The sequence below is a fragment of the Aethalodelphis obliquidens genome, unplaced genomic scaffold (assembly GCF_003676395.1).
Source record: "Aethalodelphis obliquidens isolate GAN/ISIS:26980383/991018 unplaced genomic scaffold, ASM367639v1 scaffold1, whole genome shotgun sequence".
Taxonomy (NCBI): Eukaryota; Metazoa; Chordata; class Mammalia; order Artiodactyla; family Delphinidae; genus Aethalodelphis; species Aethalodelphis obliquidens.
This window is the reverse complement of record NW_020837945.1, coordinates 66456917-66468721: the sequence shown is the minus strand read 5'-3', so window position 1 is coordinate 66468721 and position 11805 is coordinate 66456917. Positions and strand designations below refer to the sequence as shown.

The 11805-nt window shown below is 37.0% G+C and overlaps 1 protein-coding gene across 4 annotated transcripts in view; it reads right to left on the bottom strand.

Moving 5' to 3' along the window:
• Positions 1 to 265: 265 nt before the first annotated feature.
• GTF2E1 (general transcription factor IIE subunit 1) overlaps positions 266 to 11805 on the bottom strand; it is a 35162-nt gene continuing 23622 nt past the window's right edge. For all 4 annotated transcript variants that reach the window (XM_027105953.1, XM_027105940.1, XM_027105959.1 and 1 more), the window contains 3 exons: positions 9620 to 9821; positions 6358 to 6599; positions 266 to 2078 (listed from right to left, as the gene is read on the bottom strand). In XM_027105953.1, the coding sequence (XP_026961754.1) occupies positions 1654 to 2078; positions 6358 to 6599; positions 9620 to 9821 (869 nt within the window). In that variant the 3' untranslated portion in view covers positions 266 to 1653. The remainder of the gene's footprint in view (positions 2079 to 6357; positions 6600 to 9619; positions 9822 to 11805) is intronic.

The following is an 11805-nucleotide window of genomic DNA, read 5'->3' as shown; positions in this document are numbered from 1 at the left end:
CGTGGGGAGTTTCTTGCCTTTCAGGAGGTCTGAGGTCTTCCGCCAGCATTTAGTAGGTGTTCTGTAGGAGTTGTTCCACATGTAGATGTATTTCTGATGTATTTATGGGGAGGAAGGTGATCTCCACGTCTTACTCTTCCGCCATCTTGAAGCTCCTCCCATAAAGTCATTCTTGAGGCAACTTATTGCCAGAAAAAGTTTAGACTACATAAAATTGCATCTATTATTTGAAACATGACCAATAAGAGAAAATATTCTGAAACACTTTTTTTTAAATGGGAAGAGTATTCATTTTAATTATGTAAAGATGTTACAGAGCTAGATTAACAAATTTCAGTCAGTATAAAATAGATTTATTGTCAATATTCAGTCATAATACAACCCAGGTAAATGAACCATTACTTTATACAAGGCTCAGATGTTTAAAATCTATCTCAACTTTACATATGTACTATAAAATGATAAATACTTAAAATGACAATGCAAGGGAAAATATTATAAAAAATACAATTGTTGTAGACCTTTGTATGAAAGTTCTTTAAAGTTCTGCCTTAAGGAATAATACCATACTACATATCAGAACCAAAAATAAAGTATTTTCCTTGAGGTTACAATGCTCAATGATATACTGGATGCACTCTAAAATACCATTCCTGACAAGAATCAAAAGAGACAAGGTCATCAATAATGTTGAGAGAAAAAAAAAGAGAGAGGAGTAATCAATTGTTATATGCTGATTTCTGCTGGAATGGCCTCTTTAAACAATTTATAGCACTGTGGAAGAACTGAAAAAGAAGGGGACCAGTCTCAGCTTCATATAAAGGATTTCCAAATCAGCACACACTCAGACAATGTTAAAGGGTACTGTTCCCAATGCTCTCCACTCTTCAACCCCTTACATGGACTCCTTATCCTAAGTCTGTGTTTTTTCTCTAATTTCTTCCTAAGGGCTTACCAAACACACTTTCTGTTTTCTATTACCTAACATACAAACCAAAAGGCATTATGCACAACAATAATATTTGTCAGTCAAGTCAGTTCTAAAGACACCAATTTTGGTTTAGATATTAATCATGAGATTTACGCATAACCATCCTTCTTCCACACACACTCCTACCTCCCCTTACATATTGACTCCATCCTAAACTGTGAAGCAATATGAAGCTTTAAGATTTTTTTATTTCCTTCATCAATGATTTGCCTGTTGCCAAGCTGCTTGGTTGGCAGCAATATCAGGAGCTTTTTGGAATGCTTGGTCAGAATAAATAAAAAGGATGTGATCAATGAATTACCGTAACCTATCAAAGTGGGCTTCTACAGGCAGACATGAAGAATTTACCTTTAGACTTCTCTCACTCATTTCAGAAGGGAGAAAAATGTGTCTTAAAAGGGAAAGAAAAAAGGTGAGATAAGGAAATACAGCAAAATATTAATACTGCAGTAATAGGAAAGGGTATGCTTATAGCCAACCTACCTCGTGGAGAAGTTTCTGGCATAAAAATCAAACTTTCTCTCTCTCCCATTACTCTTTGCACAAGATTAACAGTTGATTTACATCAAGAGAGGCAGAAGGCCACTGAACACTTTTCTTCAAAGGTAGGGAATTTCTTTTTGAAATGCACATTAGAGAAAGGAGGAAAAGATAGGGAAAGCTCACTCAAAGAGGTCCTCAAACATGCGTTGTCCCATTGCTATGTACGCTTCCTTTTCATCTGGTGTCATTTGGGCCACGAGCTCTGGCTTCTGGCTCACTTCGCTGTAGGAGAACGGACGGCCAGCCACCATGACAATGGGGTCATCTGCTACTTCCTCAAATTCATCATCTTCTTCATCCTCTTCCCCATGATGTGCAGCCACAGCTGTAGCACAGGGTGGAGAGTCATCGTCTGACTCACTGGTCTCACTCTCAGAGTCACTGCCATTGGCAGTGGTCACAGGAGCAGCTGCCCCCACTGAGCCTGCTGTGGCAGAGGGGGTCTTCTTCTCATGAATGAGCAGTGCTCGCATGACCTCCTCATTATCATCTGGCCCCGCACGGCCTTCCTCACGCTCCTGAAACGAGTCTATATCTAAGCCACCTGGAAGGAAAAAAACCAGAAAGTCAATACCCCTAAACATAAAAGGCATTCCTTTATAAGTAACAAAATACATAATATTTTAATATATTATATTTAAATATAGGATAATATTATAAAATAACACAGACTTCACTGGTTCCATTTTTTGAGCTACTGTCCACAAGATATTCAAAATGTTTCTCACAAACTGGAACTTAAGTAGCATAATGGTTAAGTACAGTTGACCCTTGAACAACGTGGGTTTGAACTGTGCAGGTCCACGTATATGTGGATTTTTTTTTTCCAATAGTAAATACTACAGTACTACATGATCCATGGTTGGTTGAATCCATGGAGGTGGAGAAACCATGAATTTAAGTTATACTCAGATTAATCCCTGCACTGTTCAAGGGTCAACTGTACCTGGGTTTTAAGAAATATATGGCTTGGATCTGAATCCTGGTTCTTCCACATGCAAGCTGTAGCACTTTAGGCAAGTTATTTAGTCTCTAAACTTTGGTACCTTTTTCTGTAAGATGGGATAATAAAAGCATTTGTCTTCTAGGGCTCTGGATAAGAAAATGAAATAATGTCTATGAAGGACGAATTTTGTAGCTGGCATAATAGGACATCAAAATACGGCTCCTCATCTTGCTCAGAGTAAAAGCCAAAGGCCTTACAATGACATATAAAGCCCTGCATCATCTGAACTCCTCCTGCCCACCTACTTATCCCTTCATCATTCTGCTCCTGTCACAGTGGCCTCCATGGTATTCCCTGTACACACCACACACACACTCCTACCTCAGGGCCTTTGCACTGACAGTTTCCTTTGCCTGGGATATTTTTCCTCTAGGTATCCATACCTCCTTGCATCTTTCACGTCTTCACTCAGATTTCACCTTCTTTCAATTCATCCCTACCTCTATATTCCCAATGCTCTATTTTCTTCCCCATAGCATTTATTTTCTAACATAATAATTTATGTCTATTGTCTTTGTCACCTACTTTCCACAGCTGTAGGTTCTTCACAACAGATATTTACCTTTTTTATTCAGTGATATATCCCATGCATCCAGAATAGTGCCTATTGCTTGTTAGGCACTGAATAAATATTTGATGAATGAGTAAATAAATGGCAGTTTTATTTTCCTGAAGCAAATTAAGTGTACTTTGAACTGTTTATCTAGGAATCTAGTATCAGAAATGAAACTTCTCCCACCACACACCTCCTATCATTTTGTGTACATATTACAGATGAAGAATTTAAGAAAACATTTATATTCTGAAAATAATACAAAATATAATGCCATTTAAATACATAAAAGAATTTAAAATGTTGATTGAAACCTGACTCCTTGATTCAAATCCTGACTCTTAACACTTTTAGCTGTATGATTTTGGCCAAGTTACTTCATCTTTTTCTGCTTCAATTTTCTCAAGTACAAAAAGGGGGAAAAACAGTACCTACCTCACTGGATTATTGTGGGTATTAAGTGAATATTTGTGAAGGCCTGGCACTTAGATTAGTGTTACTTAGTATCAAGAGAAGACCCAGAAATGACCAATTCTGGCCATGGATGAAGTGAAAGCATCTTCTCATTAACATATTAGAATGAATTAGTTGTAACCCTGGACATTTTAGAAAGTATAGAACTCCTGAGATAAGATATTGGGCACATAAGAGAGAGAAAGGGAAACAGGAATTGAGAAGTTAAAAGTTTAGATCAGAGAAAACAGGCTTTTGATAACATGGATGTAAAAGTGAGGGTTAAAATCAAACTTAACCATTTTAAAATAGTGCCAAAGGCTGAACCTCCTCCTTAGAGCCCTTATTACCAATGCAGTATTTCAAAAGGAAAAAAAGACAAGGAATGTATGCAAGTCTCTAAGACTTATACACTTCTAAAAGAATTTTCCAAATACCTTAATATTACCAACATAGTATTTTGAATAATGCTTAAAGTAAATATAAAATTAGAGGAAAAGCAATTTAGTTTTGTAAACTAAATGAAGTCATATCTGAAAGATTTCTGACAAGGTTCTTGAGAGACTTAGCCAAAAAAGGAATTATTCTGTTACAGATGAAGACAGAAAACAAAAAATAAGGATAAATGAACAAATCTCTAGATGGTAAGGTAGAAACACTAGTTCTAGGAGCAGTCTTATTTAATAGAGTTACAAATTACGAAGATGTATCCTGGGAAACTGTCAAGTTCACTGATGATGCTAAGCAATTCTGGGTTCTTAAAGGCCAAACTGATAGCAAAAAAATATAGGAAGACCTGAAGGTTGTATAAGTGGGCAGAAAAGTGGCAGATCTATTTCAATATTGGCAAGTGTAAGAAAATCTGCCTATAGAAAAATAATCTAAAATATACTAAAAAACCTTATCCAAGTTATCAAATAAAGGGCAGGAAAGGGTCTGAAAAAAATCTCTGCACATAATTCTAAAGTTATTGGTCTTAATATGCTTCCAGAAGCAAAGCAATATTAAACTGTCATGTAAAAACTAGAAGGATATTTGAGATAAAACTCAAATAATTAATGATAAATTCATGCATAAGTAACATGTATTGCTCTGGTCACTAGGTCTCAAGTAAAGTATATTACAATTGGAGATGGTCCAGAAAAAGATAATTAAAATAAGACAACAACTGTAGGTGGAGATGGCTTGGGGGAAGAGAATCCTTTGTAAGGAAAGTAGAATCAAAAGGAATTAGAACTTTCAGTAGAGTAATAAGGACATGATTGAAGTCTATAAAATTCTGAAAGATGTTAAAATAACTTGAACTCTGAGGAAAATTAAGTGTAGGACAAATAAGACTCACTTCACACATTCACTGGATAGAGCCTATTCAACTATAATAAAACCTAACGAAGACAAATTTAGACATAAAAGCATATCCTATTTTATACATAGAAGGAAATATTTACAAAAGGGAACAGGGTAGACTAGATGACTTATTTAAAGCCCTTATGATTCAAGTTGTACCATTCTAGGAATTATAAACATTGAGTGTTAAACATATGAGCCTAACTGTATACAATACTTGCTAACAATAGTTTTATTTCATTCACTTTTGTTCCTAAGTTCACAGAAAAAAAGGCTTGGTTGCTTCAAGAACAGGCAAGAAGCCAAGTTGGGGAAAACGAACCTATTAAATAGTTGACAGCCTAACTACTATGTAATCTAAACCAATATGCAGCAAAATAACTAAACCTCATAGCCAAGGTAATCAGTGGGAAGGAGGGAGAGTAAAGTATGATTGCCAAGGAAAACTTTTTTCTGGTTGGAATTAAAACACGAAAGAGAATCACACTAGAGAATCACACATCTGCTTTTACCATGACTACCCAACTCCACACTACTTTTACAATTCTTAGCATACACAGTAAAGAAATGCTAATTATGAAGGGAAAAGAGTTTAGAAAAAAAAGTCAAAAAACAAGTGGTTTTTAATTACTGATGATTCTTTAGTATTAAAGAAACAGACTCAAGTGATACGTTAGTAATGACACATAACCTAGGAATAGGGACGGGTAGATTCTAATGCTGATGAAATCTAACCAGAGGGACAGACTCCCTCTTTCACCTCTGTTTCCCAGTTTCTGAGCAATACTTATCCAGTTTTAGTCTCCCATTTTCTATCTAGTCCTAAACCATCATCACCCAAAGTCTCTGAATCCAGTAATTTGAGACTAACATTTAAAAAGTAAAATCGTGCAGTTCTCAAGCTTCTGATTATTATATAATTCTTAACCCTTCAGGGCTCACAGAGATTTCCAAAATCTTCTAGTATAAAGTTTTGCCAATCTTCTTGGATGGTGAGAATCCTTGTCTTTACTCATTTGGTATCTTTTTATATATTTCAAGTAGCGCATCTCCTTGGTATTTATGAGGAGACAACATAACTAGTATATAGTTATGGCTCCTAATTCAAAGAAACAAAAATGCATGCAAGTTAGGGCAACAGAAGATTAAAGAAGAAATGAATTTGGCCACTTTGAACACAAGAGTACTTTTTCAAGAAATTAACATAAAAAATGACAATTTCTTAAATCTAAAATGGAAATTTAAAAAGCTGTCTGTTTTTTCAACTAAGTTGAAGTTTAATACAAGTATACTGGTTGGTTTTAATGCTTATTGCTCAATTTACTTCCTGCTATAATGCAATTGTTTTACAAAACAGACACAGTGGGTTTCCAATAAAACTAAGAATTGCCCAGGTGATTTCCTAGGTCAAGTTCATTTTCTACCATACCCAAGACATATTCATCTTACTTCTTCTACTCTTACCTTCCTTCATCTCTTCAGAACTATATGCTCCTTGGACAGTGCTCTCTCTTAACCAAATAGGTCTCTCTTTGGCAGATTTCCCCTCCAGTGAGGCTCGATGAAGATCTTCTTGGTCATCCATGTTAATGACAACATTCTGAGTGTATAAGTCCTCATAAGAGGGACCCTTGGTGGCCCATGCTTCCCGGTGGTGCCCACCTGCCAGGCCAGCAGCTGCAGCAGCAGTTGCTGCACGGTCCTTGCTATATAACAAGATTAGAGGAGGAAGGGAAGAAGAAAATTTGAAGTCTTGGTGCTAGAAAAGAAGGGCAGCTGGGGAAGTAGTTACTGAAGAATTACATATAAATTCTATCTAGCAATCATGCACACATGCTTTCATAATTCTGGAAAATCCGCTCTTATACCACAGGGTGAAAGTTACATTGGTTAGAACAACCCATCATATTTATATTTAAGTTTCTGAAACACTGAATCCTCTGGTGTATATAAATGCATTAGGTGTATATAAATGATTGAGGTTGTACAGATTAAGATGTTTAAATAAGTCTACTTAGACAGAGGGGAGAATGAAATAGTGACATAATCCACTTAAAGACACTAGTCTGGTGACAATCTCTCCCAGTAACATCTTTGATGAGTATTTTGTTTAAAAACAAAACAAAAACCCCAAACAAAACAAAACACATGTTATATTTTAAAAAGCATGCTCTCAGCTCAACCCAGAAGAATTCAAAGTAGTTCTGTGGGCTTTTCCCTTTCTTTTGTGTGCTGAGAGGCTAGAATAGTATTCTACAAAGCCAGACTTCAACTCAGAATTAATATTCTGCGACTCACCAAATAAGGCAAATCTTTATGCAGAGATCAGCTTCTTTTCAAGTTGTATCTGTCCATCTCTGCACCTATGCTGACTCTCCAAATCCAGGCCCAACCATTATTTCTACCCCACAGCAACCATGATCTGTTTCTGAGTGTATTTTTTTTTTGCTTCTTACTTCTACTATCCATGATCTTCTGTTCCAGGTTGGATCATTCCTTATCTTTCTCTAGTCACTTAACGTTTCCTCATCTCTATGAGTTTTCAGCCTTTCTGCTGCTCCCCGTTTTATCTGATCGTTTCACTTTCAATGTGCTCCACATTCTTTTGAATATACCTGATTTTCTGTGTGTCTAAGCTCACACCTTGTCTTTCTTTGCCTGCTACTGATGCTTTTCTGCATCAAGTTCTAGGCATGACTGTCCCTCCCTTTCTGTTTAGACAGCTCTTTTATTGCACAAACTATCTTCATATTTCATGAACTACCTGCTTATTTAGTACCTGTTCTGTATCTTTCTCCATACCTTTTGCTGTGTTTGTTTCTGTGTCTGCTGACTGATTCTCTTGGCCCTATGTTTCTCCTTTACTTCTCTGCCATTTTTCCTAAATCTTTTCCATGAATCCTGGATTGTCTCCTGTGTAGTGGGCTGTCTCATTCTGAGCCTAAGCAATACTTCTTCATTTATCTTTAAGTTCTGTATCAGTTCTCTCTCTCAGAAGCCATTCACTGTTTTTCCTTCTCTTTGGTCCTACTTCATATCTGCTTACTCCATTGCTCCTCATTTCTTCCTGGGCCCACTCACATCTACTTGAGTTTTGTCTCATGTTTAGTTGAGATTTCTCTGACGTATCCATGTCTCTGACTGGCCCATTACATCTCTCCCTGAGAATACTGTGTTTCTGACCAACCTCTGGAGGTAATCGTGGGTTCATCCCATCCCTCCCTCCTGTTCTGCCTCTGGATATCTACAGACCCACTGCCACTTTTTCTATCAAAAAAATGCACCCTCTCTAGTTGTACAAACCATGCTGATCTGGTCACTTAATCCATGCCTTGTAACTACTGCCTTTAGCTGTACCAGGGCTGCTTTGTAAATCACTCTTTCCTATAGCTTTTTCATCAGTTATTTGCTGGCCCACTCTGAGTCTAGGCCTACGAGGCCATCTCTCTGTACCCAATCTATCTATTTGTCTTACTATATTTTAAAGTCTTATGTTACAGCTTTTTTCCATCTTAAAACAGGACACAAGGAAGGGATGGTCCAATTTTCTGTGCTTGAACATTTTCATCTAAATGTGACCACCTTAGGCTAGCTCCCCTGGTGGTGCCAAGAGGAAAACCAACAGGCCAAGTTCGGCGAGTAAGTATGAAACAAATCTAGATCCTTGAAGATGTAACTGAGCTGTGGAATTAATTCTGAATTGTGCTACCTAAGGGCTTCTGGTCATGCTAGAAAGTTTTTCCTACTGTTGAAGCTACTTCTAGTTGGTTTTCTGTTATCACAGATAAAGGTATCCTAACTGACACAGATGCTAGAAAAGAAAATTCACAATAACTTGTACAGATACAAAACCTTCTGTATAACTGGATTGTTTTTAACCACCAAAAAGAAACTCAGTTTGCTCAGGACTGCCCAGAACTGGCTTTTCTGCAGCATCAGTACCAGAGGGCACAAAATACTAAGAGTGCTCCCAAAATCTATACAGTTACAACTTGGACTATTGTGTTCTATGGAAGGGAGTAGACGGGTATAAACTCTAAAAGCCCTCAGCTTGAAACTGGGAAGAAGAAAGAAAAAGGGAAGAATAGGAGAGTACTCTCTGACCTCAATTCTCAGTTATACTTTTCAAAGAAGAAAAACCACTTTTTATGGCATGGCAAAATTAAGGCTGTCTCTGCAATTCAAAACTTAGAGTACACTGACAAAAATAGGGAGCCACAGTAAGAAGTATTAACCCATAGGTAACACCCACTATACTTCGCTTTCAAGAAAGTTGCATTGAAAACTAAGGAAGGCAAGAAATGTGTGGTTAAAAACTTCAAAAACAAACATACAAAAAAAGTGAAAGCTGTATTCCTTAAAGAACTTCAGGCTTCAGAACTTGACTAGGAAAATTCAGATATCCCCAAAAGGCACAACCAATTTAGGACTAACTAACAATTGGCTGAGTTGCAGTGGGCCCAAGCAGATTGAGTACTTACAAGTCAAACCTGACTATTTAAAGATTTTTGCCTAGGGCTCATACTGTTCTGCATTCAGTACAAACAAATTTCATCACAGGCACAAGTTAATACGACATGTGTGGCAGAGCTTAGAATCCACATAATCTTATAGTTTTTAGTCTCCTGGTAAATTACTCACCCAATCCTGCTCTCCAAAGTACAGGTAGTTAAAACAAGGGCAAGCTTAAAAGTGTTCTTGGTAAGAGCACAGGGCCTACACTCACCTCTGTTTCAGGGCTGGTATTTCTGTGGGTTCTGGCTCAAGTATTTCATAGGCCAAGTTCACATCCTCTGTCTCTCGAAGCAAAGCATAAATGGGCTCAATTTGTTCATTAAACCTTGCCAAAAGTGTGCGTGCATCTTTTTTGGGCATTGCTGATTCATCTTCTTCTACCTCTGTATGGCAAAAAGTACAGCGGAAAGTTCCTATAGAGAAAACAAAAGTCTCAGGTCAGGGAAGAGAAATTCTCAAGACTAGCCTTTAGCAAACAGTTTATATCTCCACTCTTCCTCCAACATTTTATTATTAAAACTTTCAAAAACATGGAAAAGATTGAAGAAGTTTACAGTGAACATCCATGTGCCCACCACTGAGATTCTACAATTAACATTTTTCTATATTTGATTTATCACATATCTATCCATCTATCATTTTTTGAAGCATTTCAAAGTAATTTCACCCCTCACTGCAGCACAGCAAACAGATTTTAATCACAACATTTCTAACATACATATACTTACTTTAACTTAAAATCAAATTCTTTACAGCTTACCACTGAAACCTGTATCCTTTTCCAACAGTTTTCTTTTTGGACAGTACACATTTGAGTCTATGTCATGGGGAAAGCCAAATAAGTACCTAAAACCGAAAGTCTCTGGTCATTCTGTACATTGTAACAAGGTTATTTCTTCGAATTTATTAACTATTTACATCTAAATAACTTTAACCAATCCATTTCCAAAATTAAAGTTCAAGAAGCCTTTATTGTTATTTCTACAGCCTTCACATTCAGCTTATAATTATATTGTAGTAATTCCTTAGAAACATCACAGATTTTTCACTTCTACTATTATTTCACTAATCTGGGCCACCATTACTTAGCCTGAAATTTAGCTTCCTAAATCTGGTCTTTGAACCTTTAGGCTCTCCCTCTCCAATTCCAAGTTTCCTAAACCACCATTTGAATCATCTCATCCCCCTGCTCTAAAGTCTATCTGATGGCTGAACTTCTAAAGTCCACAGCATCAAATCTAAATTTCTCATCCTAACATTCAAGAACCTGTATAACTTGATCCAAAAATATCATAACCCTACCACAGTCCTTTCTTGTCAAGTAAATTCAAACACTTGAGAAACAATATATTAGTCATTAACATTTATCTTATTTGTATAAGTGCTTTCTTTCTAAAGCGCTTCAATTTACACTTTTTGATCCCTATACCAATCCTGTAAAATGACGTCAGAACTGAGGATCTGAGTTATGTGATTTGTCCAAAGGCACATAGCCAATAAGAGAAAAGTAATAAAAGCAGCTACTGTATACCGAGTGCTTACTAAGTACAAGTATTGCCAGTCATCTGAAGACAGTATTATTATTATTGCCCATTTAAATCTGTAAAATACAGAGGTTCTAAGGGGTTGAGTAACTTGCTCAAGATCTTATCACTACTAATTGGGAGGTGGTGGCAGGATTCAAACCCAATCTATTATGATGAAACTCACACTCTTAAATATTACTTAACACCACTAGCCCCACTTGGATCTCCAGTTTGGTCCTTATTCCCAATGCCAGGGCTATGCATCCTTCTTTTCTAACCTAATTAACCCAAGAGATTAAAAGAGATCACACAAGCACTTAATGTCTGGCACATAGTAAGTATGCAAACATTTAGTTTTAAATAGCCCAATATATGACTGACACATAACCCCACCCCCAACCCCTCTTCCCCTAGTAAGGAATAAACAAACTAGACATCTCTGCTTCAACATTAACACTAGATTCTACTGATGTATTTCAAACAGAATAAGTTTCTTTACTGCCTCTCACACATAAACAACCAATCACAAGTAAATTCTTTGTTCATATACCCTGTCTAAACACTCTTAATCCATCTTCCTGCTATCCATATACTACCTCATCTTTTACATCTATTTCAAATAAGTGAGAGAGAGAAAAGCAGCCCCTCATAGCTAAGAAGGAACCTAGCACTCATAGCTAGGCTGTGATGCTTTTCTGCCAAACGGAATCTCACAGATCACCAACATCAGATAAAAGGTCCTCTGAGACCATGATGCAAGTGAGGCAAAACCAAGCCAATCTGAATCTGTCTGAATATAGACAAAAGCAAGATCTCTGCACAACCACACACACACACACACACACACACACACACACACACACACACACAC